General features: G+C 40.2%; 1 protein-coding gene across 3 annotated transcripts in view; it reads left to right on the forward strand.

Moving 5' to 3' along the window:
* The window catches only part of LOC149197039 (uncharacterized), a 301,897-nt gene that overhangs the window by 35,417 nt on the left and 250,120 nt on the right, over positions 1-16,360 (forward strand). For all 3 annotated transcript variants that reach the window (XM_089405733.1, XM_089405731.1, XM_089405732.1), the window contains exon 2: positions 10,818-10,927. In XM_089405733.1, the coding sequence (XP_089261859.1) occupies positions 10,818-10,927 (110 nt within the window). The remainder of the gene's footprint in view (positions 1-10,817; positions 10,928-16,360) is intronic.

Below are 16,360 nucleotides of genomic sequence, written 5' to 3' on the forward strand. Positions count from 1 at the left end.
GCAGGATGATGTGGCATCACCTATACCATCATCCTAGCCCTTGCAGGTGATCTACATGCATCTTTAATTTGTTTGGAGACCCATGAGGGCACTTGTGTGCCCCCACGTCATTTGGAGCACTGCAGGTTATTACAAGGGGCTAACCCCTTGTCCATTGCTTGTGGGAGTTCAACTACACATTATGGCACATATGGACTTCATTAGACGTCCTCCAAGGCCCAACAACATGCTCTATTCATTATTCGACCTCTTGACAGGGTTATTCTTTTGTTTATGAGCTAGTTTGGTGGGCTTGTCACCAAAATTAGTTATTTTGCACGTTATTTATTTGTACGGGCTAATGTAGGCCTAATTAGCTAAATTGATCTCATTAGAAGTGTATAAATACAAGTGATGTGAATTCATTTTAGGATCATCACTTGGTTGGACTTGTATCTCTTTAGAGAACTTTGCTATCCTTCTTGGTGGACAAAATTTTGGAGCATGGAATGAGTTTTGACATTTGGATAATTTTCTCTTGCCTTGGAGCTTCTTGTTTGACAAATTTTTGATGGTTGGATATACTCTAATACATGTAAGTGCAATTTTGTTAATTTTAGGTATGTTCTATGCTAGAGCAATTTATTTCAAATTTTCACAGTTAGCCCAATATCTTTTCCAGATTAGCAATCACATCAGCATTAAAGTAAACTGCAGATAGAACATAAATATAAATCGCAAAAGACAAGTAGAGAGGAAGAGATCCCAAATGTGTGTTCAAATGACTTTCAAGGCACCTCTATTTATAATAAAATGTTGAGCACATGTGGGGTTTATTTGGTTGCTGGCCGACCTTGACGAATTGTCCCATAACACAAATAAATTCATATCTCCTTGAATACTTATCGGAATCGGATGATCTTTAGATCAATCCTACACCTCTCGATGAGAGGGATCCAAGAAAAATATTAGCTGCCATTAATAAGATGACCCACATGGAGTTTGGCCCTAGTTGCCAATTTTAACACTCCCTCTCAACTAAGGAGAACTCCATCAGCTGATCCATATGTTTGACTGTACTATCTTTTCCATCAGTGCCTTGCATTGCTTTGCTGAGCTCTGCTTTGCTTTGCTCTGCCCTGCTGAACCATGAAGAAGAATTGATAGAGAATGTCTCATACCATTCTCTATTGAGTCAGTTCCATTGATCCCAGATCAATATCACAAGAGAATGTCTCAAACCACTCATACTGATCCCAGATCAATGGAGGTCATCCTACCATAGGGAGTACGGTAGATACAATGATGCGTCCATCGATAGTACTATTATGGTCCCTAACCCCATATCCTTGCTCATTGATCAGATGAGAGGTACTTCCCATGAGTCCAAGACTACATGGGTAGGATGCCTTGACAGGAGAACGAATCATCCTGTCCAACAGTCACCACAGGAGAACTAATCATCTTGGCCCACAGGGGAACTAATCATCCTGTCCCAAAGTCGCCACAGGGTATCACAGGGGAAGGTTGAACCTTTCACCGTGTACATAATGCACCACCAGGGGAAGGTGAGTCGCCCTGTGGTCGTATGTCGCTCTAGTAAGTACCTAACCCGGATCTCCAAGGTCTGAAATTTTGTCCTGTGGTAGCCCTCTGAGTCTTCCTTCTAGCCCCACAAGCCAAACCAAGATTGGAGTCTTCAGGAAAGAATTATGTCTGATCCCCCACATGACCTGATTATAGACTGGTTCAATATAGCAAACTTGTACAAAGTGCCACGTGTCACTGTTTCGACCTTCGGGCCTAAAATTGCTTCACGACAAACTACAGTGCATGCACTTCCAGCCATTTTTTATAGAATTCAAATCCGATGCCTAAACTCGGAATCCCTACCACAGCAAATTGGTGTTACTTCTTGATCCAGGTGGATACTGGTGGCCACCTGCCTATTTCACTTGGACCTTCACCATTGTTTCTTTCAGTTTTTCAATTTCCTTAATTGTAGCACAGTTTACTATTTTTGGCAGTTTTTTGGGCATGAACGTCTGGAGCCGTTTTGAGGCCCTAAACGACATTTTTTTGGCAAAATTATTTTGGTGAGTGCCATAGCAATCACGTCGGTAGTTGTAGTACTCGAAGAGATCTTTCCAACGAGGTATCATACGCATCAAACAGAGATAATATGACCAAGTTACGACCTCGAGAAGTTGGTTAAACTCTTGGCGTTACATCTCCTTGGGTTAGGGTTTTGGTTGTTTAGGGTTTTTTCTTATTGTTCAATAATAAAAAGTCCCTTGAGCCTCATAGTAACTCAGTTCAGAGGCATGTAGCCGCCACATCTCTTTGCAGAGATAAGCTACCATAGTACGAGCTATATTATTTCCATTCCGTTTGTAAGCATAGTTCAATATTTTTCTATGAATGAAATGAAGTGTTTTTCTACTGCATCTCTATGTTTATGATTATATTTGTAAGTTGTAGCGTTCATGTTTAAGTTCAGATCAGTGGTATCAGAGCAGTCTGCTCTTTCTCTATTTTTCTTTGCATTTCCCCAACGAGGTCAAGGTATAAGGAGTTAGGGCTCAATCTAATTGAACCATTGCAGGATCAGCCTCGCAAAACCCGACGACCTCCCATGGCAGAAGAAAAGAAAGATGAGGGGATAGGAGATCCTTTCAAAATGTTGTTCGAGGAAGCCCTCGAGTGACAGAGGGACACGATGATGGATAACTTTGCCCAGATCCTTCGATGGCTACCCACAGGCGATGCATCTTCATCCAGTAGCCACTCTGGAGGCACTACTCCTTTTAAGGTACAAGTTAACTTCGATATTCCCATATTTGAAGGCCTGATAGATGCAGACGCCGTAGATAAATGGTTAAATCTGTTGGAAGGATATTTTTCAGTTCATGACTTTTCCAATTGGGAAAAGATTACTTTTGCACTTCTCAAAGCCGCTCCACACGTCAAGGACTGGTGGGAAACCTACTATGAACAAAAGGACGAGAGTGAACCCTAGAGCGACCCGGACCTCTATTGGTCAACTTCCCATGCAGTACACCCTTTTTTCTTGGCAGAAAGGGGTAGCACCTGAACGACGTGTCCGTGCCAGCCTACAGTCATCAGCAGCTTGATCATTTCAATTGTAAACCCAGTCTGCATGTATGAATTGTAAATAATCTAAGCAGATCAGAGTCATGTATGTAAAATTGCCTAGGTGGACCTAACTTTCTATGATAATCTATGTCCCGGAAGGTTTTTCGTCTCACCGATCCATGGATCGGCAGAGTTTTCCTTCAAACCTGACCCCAAAGCCGGGATGGATTTTGTCATTAGAACTTTAGGAGAATCCTAGTGTGTTAATATGCTAGATTATAGTTGTGTCGCAGAACTGGGTGATTTATGAGGGTCTGTGTTAAGTGGGCTTGTCCCCTTGAGATGTAAGTTGTAAAATTCATGATGTAATGTGTCTTGAGGGTCGAAAAATGTTTTAAATCCCCTCGTGAGTCCTAAGTCCTAGGTCCTGGGTGATGTTTCCAAAGGTTTAGTTCGATGATCCATTTAAAAAATGAAATAAAATAATAAAATAAATAAAAAATTTAAAAATTTAAAAAAATGAAATAAATAAAAAATAATAAAAAAAATTTAAAAATTTAAAAATTTAAAAAATAATAATAAAATAATAAATAATAAAAAATTTAAAAATTTAAAAATTTAAAAAATAAATAAAATAATAAATTTAAAAATTTAAAAAATAATAATAAAAAATTAAGTGAATAAATCGACGGATGAGATCAAGAGATGTCTTGATCCTCATCAACGGTCGAGATCATTTTTACATGGATCAATCGAACTAGCCGTTAGAGCATTTCCTTTAAATAGGGTGCTAGGAGTCATTTTCAGATCATTCGGATCTGTGAGTCTGATACTGAAGAAGCTCTCTTGTAAATCTGTTTCTGGTTAATAAAAGAAGACTTTGGGGTCCATATCTTGCTGGTGTTACTCTCTTAAAATGCTGTGAGATTGTTTCATTTTCTGCATATGTTATTTTCAACCGTTAATAATAGCTTTTCGTAGAGTATTGTGAGCACAGGTATCTTGTTCACTTGCTGGGGCTTGGGTGCTGTTAGGGTTTCTGAAGTAATGGCAGGTATCTCCATTACTTCCTGAGATCTAGCAGCATTTTTGCCCTCTTTATTGACAGTTGTTTTGAGCTGTGCAGAAAACATCATTGAAGGAAATTTTGTGGGCGTTCGGGGAAGTTCTCGGCTGAACCAGCCAACTCCCGCAAGCATTTTTTGCTGAGCCCAGTTGGATTTGATCCTGGGTCTATCATTCGGTTTATTTTTCTGATCTGCATGAGAGATTTTCTGAAGTCTTTCACAGTGACAATCTGAAATTTCTGTTCTTTAGATATTTTCCGTGCTTATTGCCAGATCTGGCTGTTAAGGGGCCAAATTTGTACATTAATCAGCTGTTTTAGGGTTTAAATTTTTTATGATCTAGGGTTTCAATTTTAGTTTTGCTTAGATCAGGTTTTCTTAGGGTTTTGAATTTGTTTTTATGTACATACTATTTTTGGGGTGATTTCAGGTGGCAGAAGCAAACACCAAATATCGATCTGAGGGCACATGACACAGTTTCGCTGCTCCCTCCTATTCCATCACTAGCTGCATCGTTTTGCAATCAGTTGGCGAGACACAGTCGTTGCACAGAAATCAGATCCAAGGGTCATGCGTATTCCCAAATTGGCTTCAACAACCGAATCAACGTAAATCCGAAAGCAACAGAGATTTAACGCTGGGCAATTTATTCACTATCCGCAAGAGATCGATCTCAAGCCACCGCACCAGATCGATTCAATAGATCTGCTCAGCGCTCAGATTTCTCCATCGAAAACAAAAAATGCGTTTCCTCACCACTATCTGCGGATCAGTGGCATTGTACGCGTGAAATATCGACACTGTCGACCTGTGTAAATCTGCTGATCTCACTGCCGTCTCAACATTCCACGCAGGCCAGTTGATCTTTATAACGCGAGCGGCTTCGACCTGTGCATAAAAGGGAAAAGATCTCTTGCAAAACACACTGTAAGTAAATACGTTTTATCACTACAAGCGCAGCCATTGGGATGAACCCGCACTTTGGCCATCGACCGGAAGATACCCACGCATTTTCTTTCAAAGTCACCGTCGTTTGATTCGCTGGAAGCCGCAGTCTCTCAAGCGATCTTCATCCGCCATCGAGAAGGGCATGACTGCACATGATCGACAGTCTCAGAGCCGCAGGTAAACATTGACTCCTTCGCGCGGGTAATGTCTCATCGTATTTTCGAGCAGGAAAGCGCCCATCGCAGTAGGAGTTGGCTTCGTTGGGTATATTCATGAATTTAAAGCGAAAACATATCAAAACATGCTTCAGTGCGTAGCAGATTGCTCTCCGCAGGTAAATTTCCGGTGATTCGATTTACGCCTGGTCAAATCGTATGCGGCTAGGGTATCTTTGGCTCTCATTCCCGATTCTGTGCCATAATGTCTTTTATTTGATATGCCATCGTTTTAGTTCATAGTGTAGGCTTTTAATTTTATTTGTGTTAGCTTTATAAAAAATTAAAATGCGATTTGTTTAGGATTTAATTTTTTTTGAATTTTGTATTTGCATAGTTTAATACGTAGATTTAAATTTGATTCTAATCTTTTAGTTTAGTTTAGAGTTTGGCATAGTTTGTAATTAATTAGATTTTGATTAATATTTTAGTTTAGTTTAGAATTTTGTTTTTGTTATAGAGTTTAATTTTATGTTTTAGAATTTAGATTTAGCAATTAGTTTTAATTTAGAATTTTTTTTATTTATTTTTAGATTTTTTTGATTTTTGACTTAGTTTGGTTTTAAAAAATAAAAATAAAAAAGGGACCTATTTTATTTTGGTTTAGTTTAGTTTTAGTTTAATTTAGTTTTACAATAGATTTTAAATTTTAAATTTTTAGGTTTTTTTTTTTTTTTTTTTCATTTTTATAATAAAAAATTGAAAAAGATAAAAAAAAAAAAAAAAATTTTGAAAAAATATTAAAATTTTTTGGAAAATTATTTTTCCCAGTCTCAGTGGTTTTTCATGTTATATTTTTCATGCTGAGATATAAATTTTCAAGTCGAGATACGAAATTGATATCTGGTTAATGATTTACGATTCTCGTGGTGTTTTAAGGCATTTATCTCTTCGAAATTTTCAGTTGCCGGAACCTTTTGATGACAAATGATTGCTGTTCACGATTCATCTTTCTTATCATTTAACGAGCAATCATTGCAATAATAATCTCTTAAGGCACCGGTCTGCTCAATTAATCAAATCCATCGAGTGCTTTTCATATCGTATCTCGTGTCTCCCAACCAACTGGTCGAGTCTCATCATCTCACAGGGACTACCCCCCTTAGCCGCGGGAGACAGGCTTAAACGGAGGGATCGGGGATCAGAGTGACAGCCCCTGGTCTGAGCGTTGTCGTGTCAATCCGCGCGACAACACCCCTTCTGTGTTTTGTTCCAAGTCCTGTTGTTTTGTGACACCCTAATTCTATCCTTAATTGGATGGGTCTATAAACTATATTATATATGCACCCTAGGGCATACACTCACCCTCTTGTCATGGAATAAAGACTCTCTCTACAAAATGGGTATCCTGTAACTTGTGCATACAAATTCTCTAAAGATCAATGAAATCAGTGCACACAGCATGTGCTTTCTGCCAGTTTTTTTAAAACCGGAACCAGTGACCGGACTGGTCCACCTAATGAATCAGTTTACCGATTGGAACCGGTCTAACTGGCACTGGTTTGGTCTAAACGAACCGGTTTTAGAAAAATACATTAAATAATTAATTTTTAATGAAACAAAACTATTTTTAAGATTTAAAACCATGATTCCAAGCCAATAGAGACAAAATATGCAAAGTTTGCTCATTTATATACCATGTAAAGGTGAATATATCAAAATGGCACCGAGTGCAATACATATCATCGACAAAATAGCAAAATACATAAGCAATGAGGCTCTAAATGGCCTATAAAGTCCAAAAACAATGCTGCAAGCTATGAGGCCATTGGCCTACTACAAGTCTACAATGTACACATGATCAATCATCAAGTTCATCACTACTACTAGCCACAAGATCATCATCAGGAGCTACATAGACATCATCTGGTTCAGAGTCTGAGGATGCCTCAGCCTGATCTGCAACCTCAGTATCAATGCCACCAATAACAATAGAAGTGGACCTAATGGAAGCACGAGTTTGTCGACCTGCATGACTAGTGCCTTCCATTGGTTCTTTGCCTTTCCTTGATGCCACTACTGATCCTGGTTCTAATGCCGCCACATAATCTGCTTCATCCCCCGCTAAAGCCATGTCGATATCAAAATCAGCCTCAAACACAGGTTCTTCAGTCTCCTCCACCCATTCTGATGTTGGATCAATATCGTCCAACACAATGGGATCTAGATCAGGAGTTTTTCTCATCATTTGGAGCTCCGATTGCATTTATTGTTTACCCCCAAACCATGAAATCCTGAAAACCATTAAGTCTGCTGAATTTTGAGTGAAATCTAAAATTCTAGTTTCTCCATATGAAATCCAATGAGGTCGAAACCACTCTCAAACATCCCGAGTCATTTGATGGTAATGTTAAAAATTTAAGTAAAACGACGGAAATGAAAATGAAAATGAAAATTAAAGGACATGAAAATTTAAGTAAAAGGATGAAAATGAAAATGAAAATGAAAATTAAAGGGTGACATTTCCTTTAATTTTCATTTTCATATTCATTTTCATCATTTTACTTTAAGAATTTAACATTACCATTAATTGCCAACATTGTTAGGGTTGAAATGTGTCAGGAAAATGAGAGGGTAGGCATGTTTTTCTTGGAGGGACTATTTTTGGAGGAAAACAACCCCAAATTTCCCTCAAAACAGCTTCAAAACTCACAAAAATGCATTTTGTGGGGGTTATACTTGCCCTGGCAATAAACCGGCTGGTTTAGGACAAAACCGGCCAGTTTGACCACAACTGGCCGGTTTCATCCTAAACCGGCCGGTTAGGACTGGTTAGCTCCAATTTTTGGCCAAACAAGGTGTCTGACCAGGTTTTTTGACCTGTTCCAACCGGTGGGCCTGCTAACTGGCCAGTTAGACCGGTAACCGGTTAGCTGGGCCGGTTTTGAATACTATGGTTTCTGCAGCCTGACATGAGATCTCTATGGCGATTATGCTCTTGATTTTCTCAAGCTCCCGTTGATGATCCCATTTCTACTAGTGGTGATGAGTTTGATGAGTGATCGATCACGTATGGAGATGATCAAATTTTGCATATTCTGTCTCTAATGGTTTGGAATCTTAATTTTTTTTTTTCATCAAAATTTAATTATTTTATGTATTTTTTTGAAAACCGAGTTACTGAATTCATGTTGATCTGACTCCAAGTTGAAACCCAAGTTGATAGGTGGCTCTGTCAAAGTCCGAGTCTGAGTTTCAAAACTATGCTCAATGCTGAGTTAAGGCTTGCCTTTCCCTCATGTAAAACCCTGTTCCAAAGAGCTTTATAGTCTTGATAAAGGGGTAAAAACCCAATTTTTCCAGTTTGGGGCAAAAGTTGGGTTGGCTGGGGCAAAATAACCCAAAACTTGGGATTGCATCCACAACCCTCACATCTTGAAGCTCATGGAGAAATCTATAAATAAAGAGGAGTTGATATCAAATCATCTTTATCATTGTGGATCAACATCATCTGATTTTTTTGAGCTGGAGCTCTGAGGGTTTAAGACCCCTTCTTTCTAATCAATTACGTTGGTGCAAGATTCCACCCTAGTTGATAAATCTCTTTGCATTTTTCTGTTTACTTGCTCTGGTGCAGGATTTCTTTTCCTTAAAAGAACAGTGAAGTCTTTTGAAGCAGGTCGAAGCCCTTCTCTGAACTTAAAGTCTCGAGAAATCTCTGTGAAGCAGGCTGCAAGCCCTAAGATGAATTTCCGAGGCCATGTGAATTTTAGAAGCCTTAGGTCTTGCGGATTTCAGTAGTCTGAGGTGATATAAGTTACAGTGGTCTGAGGTGGTGCGTATTACATTGGCCGGTGGTCCGTATAAACTAAGGCAGACGAGTGTCCTGAGGCAAGGCGAAGGTTTAAAATTAAACTCCAAGCGAGGGTCCAACTCAGAAGTGCCAGGGCTCCTGTGGACATATCTGCACTCTGTGACAGCCGAAGTCCTGAATCTGCCTGAGACAAGAAGCTCCTGTAATAATTCAGACGGTCCTAGTATCCTGAAGCAATTATTCCGTAGCCAGTCTGATCCTGTAGCAGTTGATTCGTGGTTCCTGTAGCAGACTTGAGCTCTGTAACATATACGGCTCCTGTAACAAAGAAGATAGGTTACTGCGTGGTTGTTGGAGAAATCTGAGGCCAGAAATCAGTGCAGACCTGAGGCAAACTCAGGTATTTCGTTTGAGTAGACAGGGACTCATATAGGGTTTAGCAGTTAGGAAGAAGGTGAATCTCTGGTTAAGGTATTGAATGTGGATTATACTGTAACTTTGTTGTATGGATCTGTGAACAATACGTTGGAAAGTAGGGGTTTATTGTTTTGTTGACTGAAGAATCAAATTCATTGAATATTACCTTGTTCTGTTCAGTCTATTGCCTCGTGGAATAAATTGGTACTCTTCATTTGTATTGAATTAACTGTGTATTGGGAAAAGAATTTTTGTTGAAACCCGAATGAAAAATTAGCCTAGAACTTTACACGTGTGGCTTTAGAAAAGGTATCTAGACAGTGCAACTACAGAGTGCCTGCAATGGAATAAGGAGATAATTCTAGAGTGAGCAGCTTCTTGCTTTACGTTGTTCATCTGGCAATCTGGAATAACCAAGTATATTACGGTCTATATTTTGCTCCAACAAATTTTAGAAGAGAGATTTCAGTCATACATATGGACTATACACGTCCAGATCAGTTGCGGAAGATTGTTTGATGTTAGTGTTGATTCATTTTCATAAGCATCATAAAGTATGTTGCTATGATATTGTCCTATTTTTTTTTGTGAATGATGATTTTTAGGAAAACATGTCTATGCAGCTGTCGACATGCAGATTGGCAAAATTTATAGTCATATTGCTTGATGTTGCAGTTGCTTAATTTATGTAACTTCACTCTGAAGCTCGAATTGGGAGAGACATGTCATGTATGCCATAACAGTATTATTAAAAAAAAAGTTGATTCCTGATGTTTCAGGTCAACTAAAATCAAAAGTAAAGTCCACATTTATTAATTATCTTAACATAAAAAATAAACTTGCATCTATCTAAGCCCACATGTTTTAAGCGGTAAAGTTTGCACCAGAGTTTTATTTATTTATTTTTTAATTACTTTTGGTGCTTGTTAGATCCTGGATTATGGTGGATCTGTGCAAGTAAACCAATAATAATAATTAATGCAACATAGTAGAGATGTAATTTTGTGCAAATTATAAGCTAGCATGGTAGAAAGACTGAAATCTAAATATTTGTGGGTCACTTTTTGCTCATGGAGAATGTATCTTTGACTTTTCCAATCATCATCTATTCTTGAATTACGTCATTGAATCATTCATCTTGCATTCTGGAGTAAGAAGTGTTGTGGTGAATATCCTGTTTCGACAAATTCTACAAGAGAGACTTGAGACATTCTGTGGGTAAAGGGTAAATAATGTTGTCTTTAAGAAAATCTATGGAGTTTATAATTAGATGTGAAATTGTATTTGATGAGTTAGTTTCTGTATCTCACTTTGATTACATTTTCTGTTTTCTGATGACAGATATTGTGGTACTCTGTACTAGATTGAGACCAGTAATTATGGTAGACTATGGAGGAAAAATGCCTGAATTGCAAGATCAACTATATCACCTTTTATGTCTTGCTCAGAAGGTCGGAGTTAGGTTGGTTCTATTAAATGCAGTCCTGATTGAGATTTGCCATATTAGGACTTTAGAGCGTCAGGATTTTACCAAGAAACGTACCTTTTTATTGACTAATTTATGCTTCTAATTCTTTCATCATGCATGTTGCTTGATTTTTTGATTTTGTAGCATTTTTTATTTTGCACCAATGATTTATATGTAGGCAAGATATTAAGCAGAGTCTACACAAGTGATGGGGATCTATCTAGTCTTAAAGTAATTTGGGTATCTACAATCACGTCAAATGAAAGGTGCATTTGTATGTAACAATTTAGAGCTCCTTCCTACCTGAAGAATCACATTGGCTAGTGAGCAAACAAGAAATCAAGATAAAATGCATTCAGAACCATCACAGGCAGTTAGTATAGAAAGACATTCAAGGCACTACTAATGAGCAGTTAATGTGTGGGTCAGCTGGAAATGTAGCTTGGTTCATTTAGTAGGAGTTTTACCATTTTAGTCATCCCAAAAGACCATATAAAGGGATTCGAGTGCCCAGGAAGGCTGTGTTATCACCCGGTTTGTACAGGCACTGCGACAACTACTCAGGGCGGGGGCTGTCACTCTGATCCTTGCCCACTCCGTTCTAGCTGTCTCCCAACAATAGGCTATGTGGGGTAGTTCCTATGGAATGAGTTGAAGGAAAACAAGATGAGAACCAACTTGTTTTGGAGACACAGATGAGTGGCCTAGTACTTTGTTAGGTCCCTATAATACTAGTGTATTCCCTCATTGTTATTGTCTGTGTAGCCCCCTTATTGTTATTGTTGTGCCCATGTAGTCCCCATAGGGTTATCATTGTGCCCCATAGAAGCCCACTATTGTTATTGTTATGTCAGCTCTGATTATATTGTAACCCCTTAGACTCCTATATATAGAAAGGAGGTCTTGTCATTTGAATCATTCAAGAATTGTTCATTTGTGTAATGTAAAGGAGGTTGCCCCCTCGAAGAGACTAATTTTGAAGTCGTTGATCTATCTCTTCTTCTATTTTGTGAGTTGGTTGCATAACATTTGGTAACAGAGCTTGGAATTCTAGGGGTTTGCTTCTTCAAACATGCCACCTTGGCATTTTCGCTATAACTTTTTTTCTACGAGGCTTCGAAAGCTGAAATTTTTTTCACGTGGACCCGAAATCTTGGTGAACTTCGTGTAAAAATTTCAGATCTTGGTTCGCTATATTTTCAGAGATATCATCTGTGGAAGTTAGGGTTTTTGCAGGCTCCAAGATTCTGTCTCAAACAAGTGACCTAGGGAAAATTGTCATAACTTTCGTTTTAGGCATCGGATTTTAATTTTGTAAAACATGGCTGAAAGTGCACGAACTGTAGTTTGTCGTGAAGCAATTTCAGGGTCGAAGGTTGAAACAGTGACACGTGGCACTCTGCACAAGTTTGCTATACTAAACCAATCTATAATCAAGTCATTGTGGGAGATCGAGCATAATTCTTCCTTGAAGATTGTTGATTTCTAGTAGCATTGGATGTGCTCTAAGTCTCAATTTTTCCAGGGAGGCTTAGACACGTGTTTTCCAATACCCAAAATGCGTTTTGGGAAATTCCACCCAGAGACAGTTTTATTTAAAATAATTAATTATTTTTAATGCGACCCTAAGTCTAAACTTAGGCAATTAAAATAATTAATTGGTATTAATCTAAACTGTGGGTGTAACTTCTAGAAGAAGGCGGAGATCAAGTCAATATGATCCTAGCCATTGATTAGAATCTAATCTGGGTTGTTGATTGAGCAAAGAGAGGATTATAAGAGAAGGCTTGATGGGCACTTAGAGAACACAGAGAGAGTTCAGAAGATCGAATTTTTGAAGCAGAGCCGCTGCCAGTGAGAAATTCGAAGAGAGCTTTTGCAGTGAGGGGCAGGGATAGTATTCGAAGGGAAATATTTCCGGGTCGGAGAATACTCGACAGAGAACGCAGAGGGAGATCCAACAGTGGCAGCGCAAAGCTAGAGGGGCTAACACAGAGCCACGCAGAGGCAGCGCGGAAGCAGAGAGGAAGTTCGAACATTTGTTGAAGGAATCAATTGCAGAAACCAGGAGCTTGGGTGTGAGACCGAGAGGTAGAAATCGAAGTGTCTGGGTAGAAAATCGATTAGCTGGAGGAGTAACGCTGTCCCCAGAGGGTTTGACACTGGGTTGACGCAGAGACTGCGTAGAGGCAATGCAGAGACAACAAGGGCAGTCATTCAAGGGATGGATCTGCCAGGATTTCTAGTTATAGTGTGAGGTAATCTCACAAATCTCTCTGTCAGTGATATTCTCTGTAATTGGATTGTTGGGAAGGCATCTAGAAGTTGTATTCAGAAATTACTACTGCATAATAATAAAACCCTCAGAGTTGCTGCACCGGTTTTCCCGCATTGGGTTTTTCCAAGGACATTTGTGCAAAAATAAATGTGTCATTATGTTGTATCTTTTTCCTCTTCAGTATCTTGTTTCGGCATATTATTTTAAATAGTGAATGTTGCAGTTGTATTTACTTCGATATTTACTCTAGAACGCAGTAAATTACTTGTATGGATTAACAAGTAGGAGAAGTAACATCAGTTTGCTGCAGTAGGGATTTCGAGTTTAGGAATTTTCACATGGTATCAGAGCAGTAGGTGAAGCAAGAAGTGCAGAGCCGGAAGACCCAGCGCTGAAGGAAAAAAGGAATTAGAAATTCCTGCAGAGGCAACAATTCGAATCCTAGAGGGTTTCCGTAGTCAAGGCCAGGAGGGAAAAATTTTCGAGGAAGGGCTCTCTCTGAGTGAGTCGACAGAGAGGTAAGCCTTCCAGATTGAAGTTTGCTAGCGTCAGAGGGAAGAGAGAGACATGGTAGAGGGAATTCTTCCTCAGAGGACTTCCAACCAAGGAGTCTGAATTCTCACTAGTTGAGCAACAGTGAAGAGGGGCAGATCTACAAGCTCCAAAATGGATTGCATAGGCCAATCCAGTTCTGCGCAGAGAAGAGAGGAGGCTATTCGACTTTTTCTATTTGGCAAAGATGGCAGCCAGTGGACTGAGAGATCAGGACAGGTTGGATGGGGCATCCAACTACGTGATCTGGAAGGCAAAGATGTCATGCCTTTTGGATGAACATTTTATCAAAGTCTACGTCTATATTGTGGTAGCTGAGCTTGGGGATCTAGATCTGCTCAAGAAGTAGAAGGGAGAGATGGCAAAGACAAAAAGAACGATCCTCGACGGAGTGAAGGATCATATATTCTGTCACATAGCTAGCAGAAACACTGCCAAGGAGATATGGGATGCATTATTGACGTTGTATCAAGGATCTTCTGAGCAACAAAAGATGTACTTGGAGCAGAAGATGAGATCTACGTAGATGTAGAAGGGGGAATGCATTGATCCGTTCTTCACGAAGCTTCAGGAGACTCGAGATGAATTGGCAGCTGTGGGGTCAACACCTCAAAGTTTTGAGATGGTTAGACTGGCCCTCAACTCAGTCTTAGAGGAGTGGCAAGTCTTTGTCTAGAGCATCCTGAGCAGGGTGAATTTGCCAAACTGGGAAATGTAGGCAACTCTTAAGCAAGAGGAGCTAAGGAGGGACTTGGTCAAGTGTAAACTTGACGGAAGCAACAACAATGGGTCGAAGCCCAAAGAGGAAGAGAATGGAGCCCTCGCATCTAAGGGGTAGCAGGAGCAACGGAGGCGGAAGGGCATTTCAAAGATCAAATGCTTTAGGTGTGGTGAACTTGGTCACTACGGAACACAATGTCCTCTCAGGATGAAGGAAAAAGATGAGAAGCATGATCCAAAGGTTTCAGCCGTGAAGATCGAGGAGGATGAGTTTACCATGACAACCGAGATACCTCTAGGAGGGAGGTGGGCTAATTTAGAGCTGTAGTTTGAAAGAACTGCAAATGGGCAGGATCCTTAAGGAGCCCACCTCTCGGATCAATTCCTTGCTACGGGATCCCAGAACAGATGTAGCAGGGTGGATCGGGCCAGTTGATGCAGAGGAGTGTAGGAGTGACAGTTGTAGCAGCTAGTAGTGCCAGAGACTGAGCAACGCAGAGCAGAGTTGGCAGCAGTGTAGATGGCACAGAATAGAGGTCAGCAACAACACAAAAGCTTCAGAGGGTCAGCGTGAGACTAGCAGTAGTCAGACTCCAGCAACGAGATGCATCATACTGAACACTAGTTTAGTAATTTGGGATGCTTTTCTGTAATATCCCTTATCAGAAATATTCCTCAAACACATGCAAACTCCAATCAGAGATGGATTGGGAGGGCATTTACCAGATATGTCGCCTCTAAAAAGAGGACGAGATCTGGAGACTACCTGGCCCTTTCCAGACTCTGTCTAAGAGTATAGGAGAAACACACAAGTGGTATAATAGCCGAGAATGCTCAAAGAGATACAAATAACAATGGTGCAACATATAACATTATAACCATAAGCAGAGACTCAAGAAATGCAAAGAGAATGCTAAGCCATTTTATTATACCTAGTAATAGAATGAGTACAGGAGGTGATCAGAAAGATGGCACCTCGACTTGCACAAGGCAAGTGAAGAAATACACTCAAAATAGCAAAGGAATGGCCCCTCTCTGAACTGCGTCCCAGCTGCTGGAGAACTGCTGTGCTGCTGTTGCTGCTAGAAATCAAATGAGGATTTGGGGCTGCTCCCCTCCTCAGAAAAGGCTGAAACTCTGGAATCAAACTCTACTCAAGAAACCCAGAAAAGCCCAGAAAGCTTTTCTGAAATGGCCGACCCCCGAAAATCACCCCCTTGGGGTTCTGCGCAGTCCCTCAATGCTCTGTGTTGCCACTGAATGAAACTCTCTAGAAATATGCCTGAAACCCCTGCCAAAACTCTCCAATATGTAAGGGCTGATCCCCTGCTTTATCTCTCAGCACAAATCTTACTGCAAACCCTCACCCATAACTCCTGCAAGAAGGAACTGCGTCCCTCTCCCAGTGCTGCACAGTCCTCCAAAACGCTGATGAAACTGCTGCTGAAGTGCTGATGATACTACTGCTGAAATGCCAACGGAAATACCGTGCCCGAGCAGGCACTCGAAGTCCCCCGGGGCTAAGGGTGAGATCTCCGAACGGAGATACTCAATGCACTAAACAGTGCTGCAGACTAGCTAAACAGCCAGCGTGCTCTAAGTCGAAATGACTATCACAAATGCTCAGAACAAAATGATCAAAATTAGGGGGATCCTCTCTCCTTTATAGCCTTTGCCTCTCTCAATCCCAAGGCTCACCTCCTCCTGCATAATTCCTCTCTTGCCACCTGTTTCTTCCCTTCTGCACAGTTCCTCCATGTGTCTGCGTGGGCTCCATTTTTGCGCCCCTCTTGGTTCCCCTTTAAGTCACAACGTTGTGCTACTAGGAAGTGACTTTTTATTCTAAAAGTGAGTTATGTCCCGCTT

This window comes from Pinus tabuliformis, chromosome 2_2 (assembly GCF_031772625.1).
Source record: "Pinus tabuliformis cultivar Carrire ecotype Pingquan chromosome 2_2, CPIR1, whole genome shotgun sequence".
Classification (NCBI taxonomy): Eukaryota; Viridiplantae; Streptophyta; class Pinopsida; order Pinales; family Pinaceae; genus Pinus; species Pinus tabuliformis.